The sequence below is a fragment of the Nerophis ophidion genome, linkage group LG14 (genome assembly GCF_033978795.1).
Source record: "Nerophis ophidion isolate RoL-2023_Sa linkage group LG14, RoL_Noph_v1.0, whole genome shotgun sequence".
In the NCBI taxonomy this organism is placed as follows: domain Eukaryota; kingdom Metazoa; phylum Chordata; class Actinopteri; order Syngnathiformes; family Syngnathidae; genus Nerophis; species Nerophis ophidion.
In genome coordinates this window covers 51,786,269-51,809,277 of record NC_084624.1, presented here as the reverse complement: position 1 = coordinate 51,809,277, position 23,009 = coordinate 51,786,269, and the positions used below count along the sequence as shown (strand labels likewise).

General features: G+C 40.3%; 1 protein-coding gene across 12 annotated transcripts in view; it reads right to left on the bottom strand.

Moving 5' to 3' along the window:
• Positions 1–23,009, bottom strand: part of LOC133568828 (liprin-beta-2-like) — a 183,425-nt gene that overhangs the window by 36,635 nt on the left and 123,781 nt on the right. For all 12 annotated transcript variants that reach the window (XM_061920987.1, XM_061920988.1, XM_061920993.1 and 9 more), the window contains 4 exons: positions 17,379–17,471; positions 9,843–9,948; positions 3,347–3,408; positions 3,198–3,273 (listed from right to left, as the gene is read on the bottom strand). In XM_061920987.1, coding sequence (XP_061776971.1) covers positions 3,198–3,273; positions 3,347–3,408; positions 9,843–9,948; positions 17,379–17,471 — 337 coding nt within the window. The remainder of the gene's footprint in view (positions 1–3,197; positions 3,274–3,346; positions 3,409–9,842; positions 9,949–17,378; positions 17,472–23,009) is intronic.

Below are 23,009 nucleotides of genomic sequence, written 5' to 3'. Positions count from 1 at the left end.
AAGTTGTGTGTTGGATCAAGTTGTGTGTATTACATTGGATCAACTTGTGTGTTGGATCAAGTTGTGTGTATTATATTGGATCAACTTGTGTGTTGGATCAAGTTGTGTGTATTACATTGGATCAACTTGTGTGTTGGATCAAGTTGTGTGTATTACATTGGATCAACTTGTGTGTTGGATCAACTTGTGTGTTGGATCAAGTTGTGTGTATTACATTGGATCAACTTGTGTGTTGGATCAAGTTGTGTGTATTACATTGGATCAACTTGTGTGTTGGATCAAGTTGTGTGTATTACATTGGATCAACTTGTGTGTTGGATCAAGTTGTGTGTATTACATTGTATCAACTTGTGTGTATTACACTGTATCAACTTGTGTGTTGGATAAACTTGCGTGTATTACATTGTATCAACTTGTGTGTTGGATCAACTCGTGTGTTGGATCAAGTTGTGTTTATTACATTGTATCAACTTGTGTGTTACATCAACTTGCGTGTTGGATCAAGTTGTGCGTATTACATTGGATCAAGTTGTGTGTATTACATTGTATCAACTTGTGTGTTGGATCAACTTGTGTGTTGGATCAAGTTGTGTGTATTACATTGTATCAAGTTGTGTGTATTACATTGTATCAAGTTGTGTGTATTACATTGGATCAAGTTGTGTGTATTACATTGTATCAAGTTGTGTGTATTACATTGTATCAAGTTGTGTGTATTACATTGTATCAAGTTGTGTGTATTACATTGGATCAAGTTATGTGTATTACATTGTATCAAGTTGTGTGTATTACATTGTATCAAGTTGTGTGCATTACATTGTATCAAGATGTGTGTATTACATTGTATCAAGTTGTGTGTATTACATTGTATCAAGTTGTTTGTATTACTTTGTATCAAGTTGTGTGCATTACATTGTATCAAGTTATGTGTATTACATTGGATCAAGTTGTGTGTATTACATTGGATCAAGTTGTGTGTTGGATCAACTTGTGTGTTGGATCAAGTTGTGTGTATAACATTGTATCAAGTTGTGTGTATTACATTGGATCAAGTTGTGTGTATTACATTGTATCAAGTTGTGTGTATTACATTGGATCAAGTTGTGTGTATTACATTGGATCAAGTTGTGTGTATTACATTGTATCAAGTTGTGTGCATTACATTGTATCAAGATGTGTGTATTACATTGTATCAAGTTATGTGTATTACATTGGATCAAGTTGTGTGTATTACGTTGCATCAAGTTGTGTGTATTACATTGCATCAAGTTGTGTGTATTACATTGGATCAAGTTGTGTGTATTACATTGGATCAAGTTGTGTGTTGGATCAACTTGTGTGTTGGATCAAGTTGTGTGTATAACATTGTATCAAGTTGTGTGTATTACATTGGATCAAGTTGTGTGTATTACATTGTATCAAGTTGTGTGTATTACATTGGATCAAGTTGTGTGTATTACATTGTATCAAGTTGTGTGCATTACATTGTATCAAGATGTGTGTATTACATTGTATCAAGTTATGTGTATTACATTGGATCAAGTTGTGTGTATTACATTGGATCAAGTTGTGTGTTAGATCAACTTGTGTGTTGGATCAAGTTGTGTGTATAACATTGTATCAAGTTGTGTGTATTACATTGGATCAAGTTGTGTGTATTACATTGGATCAAGTTGTGTGTTAGATCAACTTGTGTGTTGGATCAACTTGTGTGTTGGATCAACTTGTGTGTTGGATCAAGTTGTGTGTATTACATTGTATCAAGTTGTGTGTATTACATTGTATCAAGTTGTGTGTATTACATTGTATCAAGTTGTGTGTATTACATTGTATCAAGTTGTGTGTATTACATTGGATCAAGTTGTGTGTATTACATTGGATCAAGTTGTGTGTATTACATTGGATCAAGTTGTGTGTATTACATTGTATCAAGTTGTGTGTATTACATTGTATCAAGTTGTGTGTATTACATTGGATCAAGTTGTGTGTATTACATTGTATCAAGTTGTGTGCATTACATTGTATCAAGATGTGTGTATTACATTGTATCAAGTTATGTGTATTACATTGGATCAAGTGGTGTGTATTACATTGTATCAAGTTGTGTGTATTACATTGTATCAAGTTGTGTGTATTACATTGGATCAAGTTGTGTGTATTACATTGGATCAACTTGTGTGTTGGATCAAGTTATGTGTATTACATTGGATCAAGTGGTGTGTATTACATTGTATCAAGTTGTGTGTATTACATTGTATCAAGTTGTGTGTATTACATTGTATCAAGTTGTGTGTATTACATTGGATCAAGTTGTGTGTTGGATCAACTTGTGTGTTGGATCAAGTTGTTTGTATAACATTGTATCAAGTTGTGTCTATTACATTGTATCAAGTTGTGTGTATTACATTGTATCAAGTTGTGTGTATTACATTGTATCAAGTTGTGTGTATTACATTGGATCAAGTTGTGTGTTGGATCAACTTGTGTGTTGGATCAAGTTGTGTGTATAACATTGTATCAAGTTGTGTGTATTACATTGGATCAAGTTGTGTGTATTACATTGGATCAACTTGTGTGTTGGATCAAGTTGTGTGTATTACATTGTATCAAGTTGTGTGTATTACATTGTATCACGTTGTGTGTATTACATTGGTTCAAGTTGTGTGTTTTACATTGTATCAAGTTGTGTGTACTACATTGTATCAAGTTGTGTGTATTACATTGTATCAAGTTGTGTGTATTACATTGTATCAAGTTGTGTGCATTACATTGTATCAAGTTGTGTGTATTACATTGGATCAAGTTGTGTGTTGGATCAAGTTGTGTGTATTACATTGGATCAACTTGTGTGTTGTATCAAGTTGTGTGTATTACATTGTATCAAGTTGTGTGTATTACATTGTATCACGTTGTGTGTATTACATTGGTTCAAGTTGTGTGTTTTACATTGGATCAAGTTGTGTGTACTACATTGTATCAAGTTGTGTGCATTACATTGTATCAAGTTGTATGTATTACATTGGATCAAGTTGTATGTATTACATTGTATCAAGTTGTGTGTATTACATTGGATCAAGTTGTATGTATTACATTGGATCAAGTTGTGTGTATTACATTGGATCAAGTTATGTGTATTACATTGGATCAAGTAGTAATTATTGTCTTGTAATCAACACAAGATTTTAGGGACTTCTTACCGTGTGTGAGCATCATGAGCTCATTAATCTTTCTGTATTGGCCCAGGAGATTGGTCAGCTCTTCTATACGACGACTCTGATCATCATCATCATCAGCGGACGTTTGTCAGTCAAATGGATTTCATCTTTTGAAACATTTCTTTACTCACCTTGTCATCGTTGGAAACTAGAAGAGACTCCATCCCCACCTTCAGTCTCTGGTATTCCTGGTCTGCAAACAAGAATATGCTAACATGACTGTAATATAAGAATATGCTCATATTACTCTAATATAAAAACATGCTAACATTACTGAAATATGACAACTGATGGAAGACGACCATGCTAATATAATGAAGAGCAACCACACAAATGACAGGAAGGATCAAGAAAACAGCAAAGCACTTGCAGGATGGAGGTAGAAATACTAAATCAAGCATTCATGAATACATGCACACGCACACACACACACACACACACACACACACACACACACACACACACACACACACACACACACACACACACACGTGTAGCACTCACTCATAGTCCAGAATTCATAACCACTGTATTCTCTCCTCTCTTCATAACATAGATGCTGTTGACAAACTCCAGTATGTATGTGCTGTATAGTACCTCATAAAAGATACAAATAGTTGATGATATAATTTCAGGGGACAACAAATGACACTAAAAGTACAGTGGAATCTTCATTCAAAAACAGAAGGACACTAAAAATACAGTGGAAACTTCATTCACAAACAGAAGGACACTAAAAGTACATTGAAACCTTCATTAACAAACAAAATGCCACTAAAAGTACAGTGGAACCTTCATTTATAAACAAAATGACACTAAAAGTACAGTGGAACCTTCATTCACAAACAGAATGACACTAAAAGTACAGTGGAACCTTCATTCACAAACAGAATGACACTAAAAGTACAGTGGAACCTTCATTCACAAACAGAATGACACTAAAAGTACAGTGGAACCTTCATTCACAAACAGAATGACACTAAAAGTACAGTGGAACCTTCATTCACAAACAGAATGACACTAAAAGTACAGTGGAACCTTCATTAACAAACCAAATGACACTAAAAGTACAGTGGAACCTTCATTCACAAACAAAATGACGCTAAAAGTACAGTGGAACATTCATTCACAAACAAACTGCCACTAAAAGTACAGTGGAACCTTCATTCACAAACAAACAAACAAACTAAAAGTACGGAGGAACTTTCATTCACAAACAGAATGACACTAAAAAGACTGTGGAACCTTGATTCACAAACAAACTGAAACTAAAAAAACGGTGGAGCCTTCATTCACAAACAGAATGACACTAAAAGTACAGTGGAACCTTCATTCACAAACAAAATGACACTAAAAGTACAGTGGAACCTTCATTCACAAACAAAATGACACTAAAAGTACAGTGGAACCTTCATTCAAAAACAGAATGACACTGCAAGTACAGTGGAACCTTCATTCACAAACAAAATGACACTAAAAGTACATTGAAACCTTCATTCACAAACAAAATGACACTAAAAGTACAGTGGAACCTTCATTCACAAACAAACTGAAACTACAAAAACGGTGGAGCCTTCATTCACAAACAGAATGACACTAAAAGTACAGTGGAACCTTCATTCACAAACAAAATGACACTAAAAGTACAGTGGAACCTTCATTCATAAACAAAATGACGCTAAAGTACAGTAAAACCTTCATTCATAAACAAAATGACGCTAAAAGTACAGTGGAACCTTCATTCACAAACACACAAACAAACTAAAAGTACAGAGGAACTTTCATTCACAAACAGAAATGACACTGCAAGTACAGTGGAACCTTTATTCACAAACAAAATGACACTAAAAGTACATTGAAACCTTCATTCACAAACAGAATGACACTGCAAGTACAGTGGAACCATCCATTCACAAACAAAATTACACTAAAAGTACAGTGGAACCTTCTTTCACAAACAAACTGACACTAAAAGTACAGTGGAACCTTCTTTCACAAACAAAAGGACACTAAAAGTACAGTGGAACCTTCATTCACAAACAAAATGACACTAAAAGTACATTGAAACCTTCATTCACAAACAAAATGACACTAAAAGTACAGTGGAACCTTCATTCACAAACAAACTGAAACTAAAAAAACGGTGGAGCCTTCATTCACAAACAGAATGACACTAAAAGTACAGTGGAACCTTCATTCACAAACAAAATGACACTAAAAGTACAGTGGAACCTTCATTCATAAACAAAATGACGCTAAAGTACAGTAAAACCTTCATTCATAAACAAAATGACGCTAAAAGTACAGTGGAACCTTCATTCACGAACAAAATGACACTAAAAGTACAGTGGAACCTTCATTCACGAACAAAATGACACTAAAAGTACAGTGGAACCTTCATTCACAGACAGAAGGACACTAAAAGTACAGTGGGACCTTCATTAACAAACCAAATGACACTAAAAGTACAGTGGAACCTTCATTCACAAACAGAATGACGCTAAAAGTACAGTGGAACATTCATTCACAAACAGAATGACACTAAAAGTACAGTGGAACCTTCATTCACAAACAAACTAAAACTAAAAGTACAGTGGAACCTTCATTCACAAAGAAAATTACACTAAAAGTACTGTGGAACCTTCATTCACAAACAGAATGACACTAAAAGTACAGTGGAACCTTCATTCACAAACAGAATGACACTAAAAGTACAGTGGAACCTTCATTCACAAACAGAATGACACTAAAAGTACAGTGGAACCTTCATTCACAAACAGAATGACACTAAAAGTACAGTGGAACCTTCATTCACAAACAGAATGACACTAAAAGTACAGTGGAACCTTCATTAACAAACCAAATGACACTGAAAGTACAGTGGAACCTTCATTAACAAACCAAATGACACTAAAAGTACAGTGGAACATTCATTCACAAACAAACTGCCACTAAAAGTACAGTGGAACCTTCATTCACAAACAAACAAACAAACTAAAAGTACGGAGGAACTTTCATTCACAAACAGAATGACACTAAAAAGACTGTGGAACCTTGATTCACAAACAAACTGAAACTAAAAAAACGGTGGAGCCTTCATTCACAAACAGAATGACACTAAAAGTACAGTGGAACCTTCATTCACAAACAAAATGACACTAAAAGTACAGTGGAACCTTCATTCACAAACAAAATGACACTAAAAGTACAGTGGAACCTTCATTCAAAAACAGAATGACACTGCAAGTACAGTGGAACCTTCATTCACAAACAAAATGACACTAAAAGTACAGTGGAACCTTCATTCACAAACAAACTGAAACTAAAAAAACGGTGGAGCCTTCATTCACAAACAGAATGACACTAAAAGTACAGTGGAACCTTCATTCACAAACAAAATGACACTAAAAGTACAGTGGAACCTTCATTCATAAACAAAATGACGCTAAAGTACAGTAAAACCTTCATTCATAAACAAAATGACGCTAAAAGTACAGTGGAACCTTCATTCACAAACACACAAACAAACTAAAAGTACAGAGGAACTTTCATTCACAAACAGAAATGACACTGCAAGTACAGTGGAACCTTTATTCACAAACAAAATGACACTAAAAGTACATTGAAACCTTCATTCACAAACAGAATGACACTGCAAGTACAGTGGAACCATCCATTCACAAACAAAATTACACTAAAAGTACAGTGGAACCTTCTTTCACAAACAAACTGACACTAAAAGTACAGTGGAACCTTCTTTCACAAACAAAAGGACACTAAAAGTACAGTGGAACCTTCATTCACAAACAAAATGACACTAAAAGTACAGTGAAACCTTCATTCACAAACAAAATGACACTAAAAGTACAGTGGAACCTTCATTCAAAAACAGAATGACATTGCAAGTACAGTGGAACCTTCATTCACAAACAAAATGACACTAAAAGTACAGTGGAACCTTCTTTCACAAACAAAATGACACAAAAAGTATAGTGGAACCTTCATTCACAAACAAACTAAAACTAAAAGTACATTGAAACCTTCATTCACAAACAGAATGACACTAAAAGTACAGTGGAACCTTCATTCACAAACAAAATGACACTAAAAGTATAGTGGAACGTTTCATTTATTCCTTCATCCATTCATTCATTCCTTCATTCATTCATTCATTTTGTGTGTACTGGAAGGCTTTCAAGGGCTGCCATTTTGATGACATCACTTCCTGTAACAACATTTTGAAGAGGCTGGGCCCTCTACATCACATCCTGTTTACATCCTCGACACACTTGACTCGTACGCTATAGTTTCCAGGAAGTCAGCCTGGCGACTTTACCCCTCTTCACTTCATGCCATGCTGCCTCTGTCACTCATGCCCATCCATACTTTTGCTTCTTACCATGCCACCTAAGTTTTGTTTATTAATGCCACAGTTAGTGTCGTTTGTTGTTTTGTCCATAGTTCTGCCTTTGTTCTAGTTTTTGTTATTATAGCCAAGTTTTGTACTTCCGCCCTTGTGCGCGCCTTTTGTTTATTCCTTTTATTAGTGTTAAAATAAAGATGTCATTACCTTCAAGCCTTGCCCGCTCCAACTTTCCTTTGCATTCCAGAAAAAAACCTCAAAGTCCATGTTCTGACAAAAAATAGATATACTGGCCCCCAGACACATTGTTTTTCTCTAAATTTGGCCCCCCGGGTCAAAATAATTGCCCAGGCCTCCTGTATACATACAAACTTTGTACATTATAGTGTCTTCATAGTGCGCACTTTGCTAAAACAAGGACTTCTGTCGAGCAACTGTGCTTCACTTGACCAACATTTTTGTTGGCCAACCATCTGGAAGATCCAAACAAGTTGGTAGAGGGAGGTTCCATCGTAGTCAGTGTACAGCTTGTGTTCATTTACTATCCAATCATGTGACTGCTGAGTGCTGCAGGTAACAGGTGTGAATGGGAAGCAGGTGCCACGTACATGGCAAACTGAACACTGACTACTCTACATTGTACCATGTAAACACATCATCAAATATTTGCAGAAATATGAGGGGTGTACTAACTTGTGTGAGGCACATCTATATATATATATATATATATATATATATATATATATATATATATATATATATATGTAGGTAGGTGTGGGAAAAATCACAAGCCTACTTCATCTCTACAGAACTGTTTCATGAGGGGTTCCCTCAATCATCAGGAGGAGGGAACCCCTCATGAAACAGTTCTGTAGAGATGAAGTAGTCTTGAGATTTTTCCCACACATACATATTGCGCTCTACCACAGTATCGAGCACTTTTCTCTGGATAATCCAATCAAGACATCCATCCATTTTCTACCGCTTATTCCCTTTCGGAGTCGCGGGGGGCGCTGGCGCCTATCTCAGCTACAGTCGGGCGGAAGGCAGGGTACACCCTGGACAAGTCGCCACCTTATCGCAGGGCCAACACAGATAGACAGACAACATTCACACACTAGGGCCAATTTAGTGTTGCCAATCAACCTATCCCCAGGTGCATGTCTTTGGAAGTGGGAGGAAGCCGGAGTACCCGGAGGGAACCCACGCATTCACGGGGAGAACATGCAAACTCCACACAGAAAGATCCCGAGCCTGGATTTGAACCCAGGACTGCAGGAACTTCGTATTGTGAGGCAGACGCACTAACCCCTCTGCCACCGTGAAGCCCTCCAATCAAGACATACATATATATACATATATATATATATATACATATATATACATATATATATATATATATATATATATATATATATATATGTGGGGAAAAATCACAAGACTACTTCATCTCTACAGAACTGTTTCATGAGGGGTTCCCTCAATCATCATGAGATTTCAGTTCTGTAGAGATGAAGTAGTCTTGTGATTTTTCCCACACATACATACTGCGCTCTACCACGGTATCGAGCACTATTCTCTGGATAATCCAATCAAGATATATATATATATATATATATTGTTGGATTTGGTTGTCTTTTTTATTTCCTAGTCAGATTTTAGAACAGCTAAAGTGTGAGCCTTTTACATAGACCTTGAATTTGGAATGTTGGAATGAAGACATAACAATCTGTTATCTCAACTGTCCGAGGTAGGGAGGAGAAGAAGAGTGGCGGGTGGGAGTGAGCGAGGAGGGAGAAACTGCCATTTTAGGATTAGATCAATTTGGAGCGTGCCTTTGAAATGTTGTATCTAGATTGATCTCCCAAGGCGCTTTGGTTATAAAATATCAAAATGAGCAACCTCTGTCTCTGATTGATTTAAAACCAGCTTATGTGTCATAAAAGAACCTGGGGGCGTTGACCGAAGGAAGAGAGGGTCAGAACGCAACAATATATATATATATATATGTTTATTTATGTATTGTATACAATAAAAACAAATGTGGATGAATGCAAACATAATAAAGACAAAAAGGATGAATTAAATGTGAACAAAAAATGGTCTTACATTTCTCAATCAGCTGTTTGATGTACACTTCTTATACAGCAGGGGGCAGCAAAGAGTCAAGAACAACAAGTCAAAGGAGTATATATGTACGGCTCACGCACACACCAACACACACACACACACACACACACACACACACACCCTGTCAGCAGTACCTCTGTGTGTGTTGTCATTGGTGGAGTTTGACAGGCGTTGAGTCTGCAGGCGCTGGATCTCAGCATCCTTGCAGAGCAGCATGTGTTGCATTTCTGACATCTCCGCCTGCAGAAGCAGAAGATGATTTGCTGATTTGCTGATTGCATGTCACGGGTGGCATGATGAGCAAGTATTACTGTCCTGGAATGGTGTGCACACTAACAGTCTCGTGGCAGTCGTGTGCAAACTAATGTTTTTGCAACTCAACGCCAAAAAAACGGAAATGCTGATTATCGGTCCTGCTAGACACCGAACTCTATTTAATAATACAACTCTAACATTTGACAACCAAACAATTAAACAAGGCGACACGGTAAAGAATCTGGGTATTATCTTCGACCCAACTCTCTCCTTTGAGGCACACATTAAAAGCGTTACTAAAACGGCCTTCTTTCATCTCCGTAATATCACTAAAATTCGCTCCATTCTGTCCACTAAAGACGCTGAGATCATTATCCATGCGTTTGTTACGTCTCGCCTCGACTACTGTAACGTATTATTTTCGGGTCTCCCCATGTCTAGCATTAAAAGATTACAGTTGGTACAAAATGCGGCTGCTAGACTTTTGACAAGAACAAGAAAGTTTGATCACATTACGCCTGTACTGTATATACCTTTATATACATATATACATACATATATACCTATACTGGCTCACCTGCACTGGCTTCCTGTGCACTTAAGATGTGACTTTAAGGTTTTACTACTTACGTATAAAATACTACACGGTCTAGCTCCATCCTATCTTGCCGATTGTATTGTACCATATGTCCCGGCAAGAAATCTGCGTTCAAAGGACTCCGGCTTGTTAGTGATTCCCAAAGCCCAAAAAAAGTCTGCGGGCTATAGAGCATTTTCCATTCGGGCTCCAGTACTCTGGAATGCCCTCCCGGTAACAGTTCGCGATGCCACCTCAGTAGAAGCATTTAAGTCTCACCTTAAAACTCATTTGTATACTCTAGCCTTTAAATAGACTCCCTTTTTAGACCAGTTGATCTGCCGTTTCTTTTCTTTTTCTTCTATGTCCCACTCTCCCTTGTGGAGGGGGTCCGGTCCGATCCGGTGGCCATGTACTGCTCGCCTGTGTATCGGCTGGGGACATCTCTGCGCTGCTGGTCCGCCTACGCTTGGGATGGTTTCCTGCTGGCTCCGCTGTGAACGGGACTCTCACTGCTGTGTTGGATCCGCTTTGGACTGGACTCTCGCGACTGTGTTGGATCCATTATGGATTGAACTTTCACAGTATCATGTTAGACCCGCTCGACATCCATTGCTTTCCTCCTCTCCAAGGTTCTCATAGTCATCATTGTCACCGACGTCACACTGGGTGTGAGTTTTCCTTGCCCTTATGTGGGCCTACCGAGGATGTCGTGGTGGTTTGTGCAGCCCTTTGAGACACTAGTGATTTAGGGCTATATAAGTAAACATTGATTGATTGACGTCCACTTCTGCATAGCATTAGATTCAACTTGTATTTAACAACATGACAATACTTTGTGTATTGTATTGTATTGTTATTGAGGAAAACATTTTTCTGCAAAGCTGGAATCATTGACTAGAAACGGGATATTTTCAGAGCTATAGCAAAAAAAAAACTAAACAAAAAAACAGTCAACAAGCTTGTAAATGTTTCAATATTATCAAAACCCTGCAAACATGAAATAAGACTTCTCACACTCTTACGCTCCTTTCACCAAATATCATCATGTACAGAAGCCAAAAGCAGGGAAGTTTTCACCTTCTGTAAATCCTAAATAAAAAAGACAATAAAACAAATCCTTTTCAACCTATATTTAGTTGAATGGACTGCAAATACAAGATATTTAATGTTCAAACTGAGAAATGTGGTTCTTTTTTGCAAGTATTAACACATTTGGAATTTGACGTCTGCAACGTTTCAAAAAAGCTGGCACAGGTTGCAAAAAAAAAAAAGACTTATTTGGAACATGGCTAATTGGGAACAGGTGTGTGTGCCATGATTGGCTATAGAAGCAGCGTCCGTGAAATGCTCACTCATTCACAAACAAGGACGGGGCGAGGGTCACCACTTTGTCAAACAAATTGTTTAACAACAACATTTCCCTTGGCCTCAGTCTGCACCCCCACTCCAGGGCCCAGGCTAAGACCGATTTTTTATTTATTTTATTTTATTTTAATCTTCTATTCTTCTCCCCACCCCCCCCCTCCCCCCATGTTTACCTGTATGTCATCTTTTTTGTAAGGGGCGCTGGAAGCCGGCAGACCCGTCAGCGATCCTGTTCTGTCTCCCTGTAATGTTTGTCTGATCTTGAATGGGATTGTGCTGAAAATTGTAATTTTCCTGAAGGAACTCTCCTGACGGAATAAATAAAGTACTATCTAAATCTAAAGGATATCACCACAAGGGCTCAGGAACACTTCAGAAAACCACTGTCAGTAACTACAGTAAATGCAACTTCCCAGAACATTTTGGCCAATCAGCATCATTTGCACCAATCTGATTTGTCTCTGTACGGCCCTCCAATGCGCTCATCAATCAATCAATCAATGTTTACTTATATAGCCCTAAATCATTAGTGTCTCAAAGGGCTGCACAAACCACAACACAAACCCAAGGTCACATTGTCATGGGAGACGCACTGCATCCTCTCAGTAAGAGAAGAGTTAAACCAAAACAGGGCTAAGTCTGACGTACCAATTCGTGTTTTGATACGTTCTGATAAAATATCATGATCGACGGTATCGAAAGCAGCGCTAAGATCGAGAAGCAGCAACATAGATGACGCGTCAGAATCCATCGTTAGCAATAGATCATTAGTCATTGTTGGCTTTGCAAAGTAGAGTTTCAACTTGCACCTACAGATGTAGCGACCAACTGTAGTTACTGACAGTGGTTTTATGAAGTGTTCCTGAGCCCATGTGGTGATATCCTTTACACACGGATGTCAGTTTTTGGTGCAGTAGCGCCCAAGGGATGGAATGTGCATAACATCATGGCTAACATGCAGTTATTTCTCCACATTCTCTCAACCTTTTGATGATATTACGGAGTGTAGATGGTGAAATCCCTAAATTCCTCGTTGAGAAATGTTGTTCTTAAGCAATTTGCACGGGCATTTGTTGGTGGTGACCCTCGCCCCGTCCTTGTTTGTGAATGAGTGAGCATTTGCTTTTATAGCCAATCATGGCACCCACCTGTTCCCAATTAGCCTGTTCACCTGTGGGATGTTCCAAATAAGTCTTCGATGAGCATTTTTCAACGTTCTCACTCTTTCTGCCACTTGTTCGGCGGGAGAAATGTCGGCAAAAAGACCCAGCTTGTACTGTATGTATGTCACCTTGTGTAAATGCTAAATAAAAAGAGAATACAACAAATCCTTTTCAACTTATATTCAATTGAATAGACTGCATCCATCCATCCATTTTCTACCGCTTATTCCCTTTTTGGGGTGGCGGGGGGCGCTGGCGCCTATCTCAGCTACAATCGGGCTGCAAAGACAAGATATTTCATCTTCACACTGACAAACTTTCTTCTTTTTTGTTGCAAATAGTAGCTCATTTGGAATTTCATGCCTGCAACATGTTTCAAAAAAGCTGGCACAAGTGGCAAAAAAGAGTGAGAAAGTTGAGGAATGCTCAATCATTCACAAACAAGGACGGGGCGAGGGCCACTTATTTAAGAACAACATTTCTCAAGCAGCTATTGCAAGGAATTTAGGGATTTCACCATCTACGCTCCGTAATATCATCAAAAGGTTCAGAGAATGTGGAGAAATCACCGCACATGACCTTGGATCCCTCAGGCGGTACTGCATCAAAAAGCGACGTCCGTGTGTAAAGGATATCACCACACAGGCTCAGGAACACTTCATAAAACCACCGTCAGTAACTACAGTTGGTCGCTACGTCTCTCCTGTCCAAAGGCAAAACCTAGTAACTCGCTTCTAGCTGATTTTGAGAACACAAAGGAAAACCAATCCATCTTGATGCTGTCTTACAAAGATCTACAAAGTCATCAAACGTATCGATGTTTTCTTGAGCTTTCATTTTCTTGCCGATTGAGCCATGGTTTGAATCTGCTCTCATGAACGTGTGCCCTTTCTCCAAATATTTTATCACAATCTCGGGTGGGCCCCATTCTGCGTTTGCACATTGGGCAAGAGCCGTGTACAGCGTCCAGTTTTTATTTTGACCTCCACAGTTATCTGCCCAAAAGAGTATGCAAGGGGAAGAATCAAAAACAATACATTTAATGAAAGTACTTGCACCTGGGCAATCTTCCAAATATCCCCTCGTGCCATAATATCACATAATCAGGTTGACCGTCAATCCCCATTCGTGCAAATGTCTCATTAAAGACAATAAGGCGACTGACAAAGAAGCTCCGATTGGTCCCTTGAGATACTAGGTTTTTCTGTTGTATCTACGCGGGTTATGTGGTAGTTGCTAGGTCCTGCCATGCGCGTAACAGCTTACTTACGGAACAAATTACAATATCGCATACACTAATGGGGCGGCATAGCTCGGTTGGTAGAGTGGCCGTACCAGCAACTTGAGGGTTGCAGGTTCGATTCCCGCTTCTGCCACCCTAGTCACTGCTGTTGTGTCCTTGCGCAAGACACTTTACCCACCTGCTCCCAGTGCCACCCACACTGGTTTAAAAAAAATGTAACTTAGATATTGGGTTTCACTATGTAAAGCACTTTGAGTCACTAGAGAAAAGCGCTATATAAATATAATTCACACTCACTTCACTAATGTAAAGCATATCACCTGGGAACTCCAAAATTATTATCAGCTCAGTTTTGACCAAAATTGAGTTACTGGGTTTTGCCTTTGGACGGGAGATCTGTATTCCCAAGTTAAAACTCTACTATGCAAAGCGAAAGCCATTTATCAACAACACCCAGAAATGCTGCCGGCTTCGCTGGGCCCGAGCTCATCTAAGATGGACTGATGCAAAGTGGAAAAGTGTTTTGTGGTCTAACGTGTCCACATTTCAAATTGTTTTTGGAAACTGTGGACGTCGTGTCCTCCGGACCAACGAGGAAAAGAACCATTCAGACTGTTCTAGGGTGAAAGTGTAAAAGGCAGCATGTGTGATGGTATGGGGGTGTATTAGTGGCCGAGGCATGGGTAACTTACACATCTGGGAAGGCACCATTAATGCTGAAAGGAACATACATATATCGCAATCCAAGAAACATTATCATTGACGCCCCTGCTTATTTCGGCAAGACACTAGACTGGTCTGCCTGTAGTCCGGACCTGTCTCCCGTTGAATATGTATGAAGGCTAAAATATGAGGCGGGAGACTGTTGAACAACTTAAGCTGTACATTAAGCAAGAATTGGAAAGAATTCCACTTCAAAATTTGTTTCCTCAGTTCCCAAACCTTTACTGAGTGTTGTTCAAAGGAAAGGCCATGTAACACACTGGTAAAAATGCCTTTTTTGACATGTGTTGCTGCCATTATATTCTAAGTTCATGATTATTTGCAAAAAAGAAGAAAGTTTGTCAGTGTGAAGATGAAATATCTTGTCTTTGCAGTCTATTCACTTGAATATAAGTTGCTGTTTTATCCATCCATCATCTTACGCTTATCCGAGGTCGGGTCGCGGGGGCAGCAGCCTAAGCAGGGAAGCCCAGACTTCCCTCTCCCCAGCCACTTCGTCTAGCTCTTCCCGGGGGATCCCGAGGCGTTCCCAGGCCAGCCGGGAGACATAGTCTTCCCAACGTGTCCTGGGTCTTCCCCGTGGCCTCCTACCGGTTGGACGTGCCCTAAACACCTCCCTAGGGAGGCGTTCGGGTGGCATCCTGACCAGATGCCCGAACCACCTCATCTGGCTCCTCTCGATGTGGAGGAGCAGCGGCTTTACTTTGAGTTCCTCCCGGATGGCAGAGCTTCTCACCCTATCTCTAAGGGAGAGCCCCGCCACACGGCGGAGGAAACTCATTTTGGCCGCTTGTACCCGTGATCTTATCCTTTCGGTCATGACCCAAAGCTCATGACCATAGGTGAGGATGGGAACGTAGATCGACCGGTAAATTGAGAGCTTTGCCTTCCGGCTCAGCTCCTTCTTCACCACAACGGATCGGTACAACGTCCGCATTACTGAAGACGCCGCACCGATCCGCCTGTCGATCTCACCATCCACTCTTCCCCCACTCGTGAACAAGACTCCCAGGTACTTGAACTCCTCCACTTGGGGCAGGGAATCCTCCCCAACCCGGAGATGGCACTCCACCCTTTTCCGGGCGAGAACCATGGACTCGGACTTGGAGGTGCTGATTCTCATTCCGGTCGCTTCACACTCGGCTGCGAACCGATCCAGCGAGAGCTGAAGATCCCGGTCAGATGAAGCCATCAGGACCACATCATCTGCAAAAAGCAGAGACCTAATCCTGCGGTCACCAAACCGGAACCCCTCAACGCCTTGACTGCGCCTAGAAATTCTGTCCATAAAAGTTATGAACAGAATCGGTGACAAAGGACAGCCTTGGCGGAGTCCAACCCTCACTGGAAATGTGTTCGACTTACTGCCGGCAATGCGGACCAAGCTCTGGCACTGATCGTACAGGGAGCGGACCGCCACAATAAGACAGTCCGGTACCCCATATTCTCTGAGCACTCCCCACAGGACTTCCCGAGGGACACGGTCGAATGCCTTCTCCAAGTCCACAAAGCACATGTAGACTGGTTGGGCAAACTCCCATGCACCCTCAAGAACCCTGCCGAGAGTATAGAGCTGGTCCACAGTTCCACGACCAGGACGAAAACCACACTGTTCCTCCTGAATCCGAGGTACGACTATCCGGCGTAGCCTCCTCTCCAGTACACCTGAATAAACCTTACCGGGAAGGCTGAGGAGTGTGATCCCACGATAGTTGGAACACACCCTCCGGTCCCCCTTCTTAAAGAGAGGAACCACCACCCCGGTCTGCCAATCCAGAGGTACCGCCCCCGATTTCCACGCGATGCTGCAGAGTCTTGTCAACCAAGACAGCCCCACAGCATCCAGAGCCTTAAGGAACTCCGGGCGGATCTCATCCACCCCCGGGGCCTTGCCACCGAGGAGCTTTTTAACTACCTCAGCGACCTCAGCCCCAGAAATAGGAGAGTCCACTACAGATTCCCCAGGCACCGCTTCCTCATAGGAAGACGTGTTGGTGGGATTGAGGAGGTCTTCAAAGTATTCCCTCCACCGATCCACAACATCCGCAGTCGAAGTCAGCAGAACACCATCCGCACCATACACGGTGTTGATAGTGCACTGCTTCCCCTTCCTGAGGCGCCGTATGGTGGTCCAGAATCACTTCGAAGCCGTCCGGAAGTCGTTTTCCATGATTATTTGCAAAAAAGAAGAAAGCTTGTCAGTGTGAAGATGAAATATCTTGTCTTTGCAGTCTATTCACTTGAATATAAGTTGCTGTTTTATTCTCTTTTAATTGATCTTTTCCACAAGTTTCCAACCTCCCTGCTTTTGTAGAAGTGTGATGTGAGCGTTGCAGCCTACCTTGGTGGCTCCAAGCTGCCTCTCATATTGTCCTTTCTGCCACTGCAGCTCCCCCACTTTCTTCCTAAGCTGCTCCATTTCCTCCAACACATCCTGCAGCGCAAACGCAAAGCAAATCTTTCAGTTGGACAAAAAAAGAAGAAGAAGATTTTTCACCCGGAAGGGGAAAAAGTGTAAGAAGTTGAAGGCTGATTGTGTTAGCATTGGTGCAGATGCTGAGATGACTCCAAGCCGCACACAAACAGACACATCAGCAGCATCTCTGGGAAACAACACAACGTGCGGTGAAGAACAATCAAAGGACGGATGGAACCCATCACAGGAATAAATGGACACATCCTCAAGTCTGTGACACCTTTATCACCACAACTGCACCCACTCCCCTTGTTAGCAGCAAGAAAAGTACAACAGTGGAACAAGTTTATGTCGACAATTATAGACTCCCTTTTTAGACCAGTTGATCTGCCGTTTCTTTCCTTTTTCTTCTATGTCCCACTCTCCCTTGTGGAGGGGGTCCGGTCCGATCCGGTGGCCATGTACTGCTTGCCTGTGTATCGGCTGGGGACATCTCTGCGATGCTGATCCGCCTCCGCTTGGGATGGTTTCCTGCTGGCTCCGCTGTGAACGGGACTCTCGCTGCTGTGTTGGATCCGCTTTGGACTGGACTCTCGCGACTGTGTTGGATCCATTATGGATTGAACTTTCACAGTATCATGTTAGACCCGCTCGACATCCATTGCTTTCCTCCTCTCCAAGGTTCTCATAGTCATCATTGTCACCGACGTCCCACTGGGTGTGAGTTTTCCTTGCGTGGGCCTACCGAGGATGTCGTGGTGGTTTGTGCAGCCCTTTGAGACACTAGTGATTTAGGGCTATATAAGTAAACATTGATTGATTGATTGATTGACAATTAAGTCTTCATGCACGCACACATTTTTTGCAATAGAATCCAGGTTAAAGGGGAACATTATCACAATTTCTGAAGGGTTAAAACCAATAAAAAAATCCATTCCCAGTGGCTTATTTTATTTTTCTAAGTTTTTCTCAAAATGTTACCCATCACGCAATATCCCGGAAAACGGCTTCAAAGTGCCTGATTTAACCGTCGTTATATCCACCCGTCCATTATCCTGTGACGTCACAGCGTGACCACACAGAAACAAACATGGCGATTAGCACAGAAAGGTATAGCGATATTAGCTCGGATTCAGACTCGGGTTTCAGCGCCGTAAGCGATTCAACAGATTAGGCATGTATTGAAACAGTTGGCTGGAGTGTGGAGGCTGGTACCGAAGTCAAAATTAAAGAACAAACTGAAGCTTTTGAGCCATATCACGACAGACAGCGGCACGGGAGGAAGCGCGGACGAATTCGGCGATCGCCTTCTAACCAACGATTGGTATGTGTTTGTTTGGCATTAAATGTGGGTGGAGGGAAAGGCTGGATGCAAATATAGCTACACATGAGGCATATTGATGCAATATGTATATACAGCTAGCCTAAATAGCATGTTAGCATTGATTAGCTTGCAGTCACGCCGTGACTAAATATGTCTGATTAGCACTCCACATAGGTCGATAACATTAACAAAACTCACCTTTGTAAATCAGTTGACTTTATCGTTGGAAATGCATCTGCTTTGAGTGTCACAGGATATCCACACATTCTTGCCCTCTCTGTCGTAGCATAGCTATCGTCGGTACAGTGTGCGGAACAAACGAGGGACTTTCGCATCTTTTGACCACTGTTGCAACTTGAATCCGTCTCTGTTCGTGTTGTTACACCCGCCGACAACACACCGACGAGGCATGACGTCTCCAAAGTACGGGAAAACAGTCGAAAAAACGGAAAATAACAGAGCTGATTTGAATTGGTGTGTGTAATGTGTTTGAGAAAATGGCGAATCGCTTCACGATGTGACGTCACGGGTGAAAGGTCATTGCTCCGACAGGCGAACAATTTAAAGGCGTTTAAATCGCCAAATACACCCTTTTAGAGTTTGGATATCGGTTAAAATAACATAGGGTCTTTTTTCTGCACCATCAAGGTATATATTGACGCTTATATAGGTCTGGTGACAATGTTCCCCTTTAAAAGTCTCATGCTTTTATTTTGACACTGAACAATGACGTCGGTGTGCATATTTTATTTTGTTTCGCAATCAGACAGGAGTCACGTTACTGATGAAGTTAACAAATCTACAACATACGTCAACATAAGCGGGGCATCTGCCATAGAAATGACCACTTCTTCTGTCCACTCATCATCGACTTAAGTGGGCTTTTTTTAAAAGGGCTGTCCTGATCCAATACTGATATCGCTCTGGTATCAGCATTAAAAAAACAAGTATGGGATTATACTAGCTGACCAAATGTCAGCACGGACAGTTAACATGTGAATCCAGCTCAGTGGACTAGTGGTTAAAGCAGGGGTCACCAACCTTTTTGACACCAAGAGCTACTTCTTGGGTACTGATTAATGCGAAGAGATACCAGTTTGATACACACTTAAATTGCTAAAAATAGTCAATTTGCTCAATTTACCCTTACTTATATATATATATATATATATATATATATATATATATATATATATATATATATATATATAAATGGGTATTTCTGTCCGTCATTCCGTCGTACATTTTTTTTCTTTTTACAGAAGGTTTTTTGTAGAGAATAAATGATCAAAAAAAATACTTAATTGAACGGTTTAAAAGAGGGGAAAACAAGAAAAAAATGAAAATACAATTTTGAAACATAGTTTATCTTCAATTTCGACTCTTTAAAATTCAAAATTCAACCGAAAAAAAAAAAGAGAAAAACTAGCTAATTCGAATGTTTTTGAAAACATTTAAAAAATAATTTATTTATTAGTCATTTTTCCTGATTAAGATTAATTTTAGAATTTTGATGACATGTTTTAGAAAGGTTAAAATCCAATCTGCATTTTTTCTTAGATTATATAACAAATTGGACCAAGCTATATTTCAAACAAAGACAAATCATTATTTCATCTAGATTTTCCAGATCAAAAATTTTTAAAGAAATTCAAAAGACTTTGAAATACCGCTTATTCCCTTTGGGGTATTTCACAAATATTCTGTGTCGAAAAAACAGAAGTTAAAATGAAGAATTAAATTCAAATGTATTTATTATTCTTTACAAAAAAAATAAAAAATTACTTGAACATTGATTAAAATTGTCAGGAAAGAAGAGGAAGCAATTTAAAAGGTAAAAAGGTATATGTGTTTAAAAATAATTTTTAAGGTTGTATTTTTTTCTCTAAAATTGTCTTTCTGAAAGTTATAAATAGCAAAGTAAAACAAATAAATGAATTTATTTAAACAAGTGAAGACTAAGTCTTTAAAACATTTTCTTGGATTTTCAAATTCCATTTGAGTTTTGTCTCTCTTAGAATTAAAAATGTCGGGCAAAGCGAAACCAGCTTGCTAGTAAATAAATACAATTTAAAAAATAGAGGCAGCTCACTGGTAAGTGCTGCTATTTGAGCTATTTTTTAGAACAGACCAGCGGGCGACTCATCTGGTCCTTACGGGCACCGCGTTGGCGACCCCTGGGTTAGAGTGTCTGCCCTGAGACTGGGAGGTTGTGAGTTCAAACCCCCAAAGACTATAAAAATGGGAGCCATTACCTCCCTGCCTGGCACTCAGCATCAAGGCTTGGAATTGGGGGTTCAATCACCAAATGGTTACTGAGCGTGGTCCACATTGCTGCTCCTTGCTCCCCTCACCTTGTCTCGTGGTCTTTTCAGCATGTTATTTATTGTTTGTCTTGTATAGTAACGGCACCTCACACAGTAGCCACCTGGACTTGTGTCATGCTCTCATGTTTGATGACAATAAAGCATGATATTCTATTAAAAGTACACAACTTTTGTCTTTTCTCGTATTTTAGTCGTTTTTTTTTTTTACAAAAGGTAAACATGGCAGGCTGCAGGTTAGCGGCTACACAAGAGCTAGATGCATGTCTAGCATTAAAAGATTACAGTTGGTACAAAATGCGGCTGCTAGACTTTTGACAAGAACAAGAAAGTTTGATCACATTACGCCTGTACTGTATATACCTTTATATACATATATACATACATATATACCTATACTGTATATACCTTTATATACATATATACATACATATATACCTATACTGGCTCACCTGCACTGGCTTCCTGTGCACTTAAGATGTGACTTTAAGGTTTTACTACTTACGTATAAAATACTACACGGTCTAGCTCCATCCTATCTTGCCGATTGTATTGTACCATATGTCCCGGCAAGAAATCTGCGTTCAAAGGACTCCGGCTTGTTAGTGATTCCCAAAGCCCAAAAAAAGTCTGCGGGCTATAGAGCGTTTTCCGTTCGGGCTCCAGTACTCTGGAATGCCCTCCCGGTAACAGTTCGAGATGCCACCTCAGTAGAAGCATTTAAGTCTCACCTTAAAACTCATTTGTATACTCTAGCCTTTAAATAGACTCCCTTTTTAGACCAGTTGATCTGCTGTTTCTTTTCTTTTTCTTCTATGTCCCACTCTCCCCTGTGGAGGGAGTCCGGTCCGATCCGGTGGCCATGTACTGCTTGCCTGTGTATCGGCTGGGGACATCTCTGCGCTGCTGATCCGCCTCCGCTTGGGATGGTTTCCTGCTGGCTCCGCTGTGAACGGGACTCTCGCTGCTGTGTTGGATCCGCTTTGGACTGGATCCATTATGGATTGAACTTTCACAGTATCATGTTAGACCCGCTCGACATCCATTGCTTTTGTCCTCTCTAAGGTTCTCATAGTCATCATTGTCACCGACGTCCCACTGGGTGTGAGTTTTCCTTGCCCTTATGTGGGCCTACCCAGGATGTCGTGGTGGTTTGTGCAGCCCTTTGAGACACTAGTGATTTAGGGCTATATAAGTAAACATTGATTGATGATTGATTGATTGATGCACAATAGTGCACAAGGTAGACAAACATGATAGGAGTCCTTCATTGACTAAAGCAGCACATTTGTCAATACAATCAAGTATGTATCAATTATAGATGCTTATGACTTACACAAACAAAGTCATCATTCGGCGTGGCGTATCACAAGCTTCATGAATTATTGTGGCCACTAGAAGTTGCCAAAAACATATCACACCACTTCAACGTAAAGACAGGATAAGTTCATAATCAATAGGTTAGTGGTTTCATACCTACCCTTGTTCTCTGTTTGACTAATTTCACTTGATCAACCCATTTCTAGCATTCCACACTACTAATAATAGAAGTATGTATGATTCCTGCTAATCTTATCGGATCATTATCAAGGCTCCGATATAGGTATGGGAAGTGAAGGCGTGGTATCGGGACACCCCCGACTTTTTAGTCGTGACCACACAGTTGGCCCACATACTGTATATCAATCAATCAATCAATGTTTACTTATATAGCCCTAAATCACTAGTGTCTCAAAGGGCTGCACAAACCACTACGACATCCTCGGTAGGCCCGCATAAGGGCAAGGAAAACTCACACCCAGTGGGACGTCGGTGACAATAATGACTATGAGAACCTTAGAGAGGAGGAAAGCAATGGATGTCGAGCGGGTCTAACATGATACTGTGAAAGTTCAATCCATAATGGAT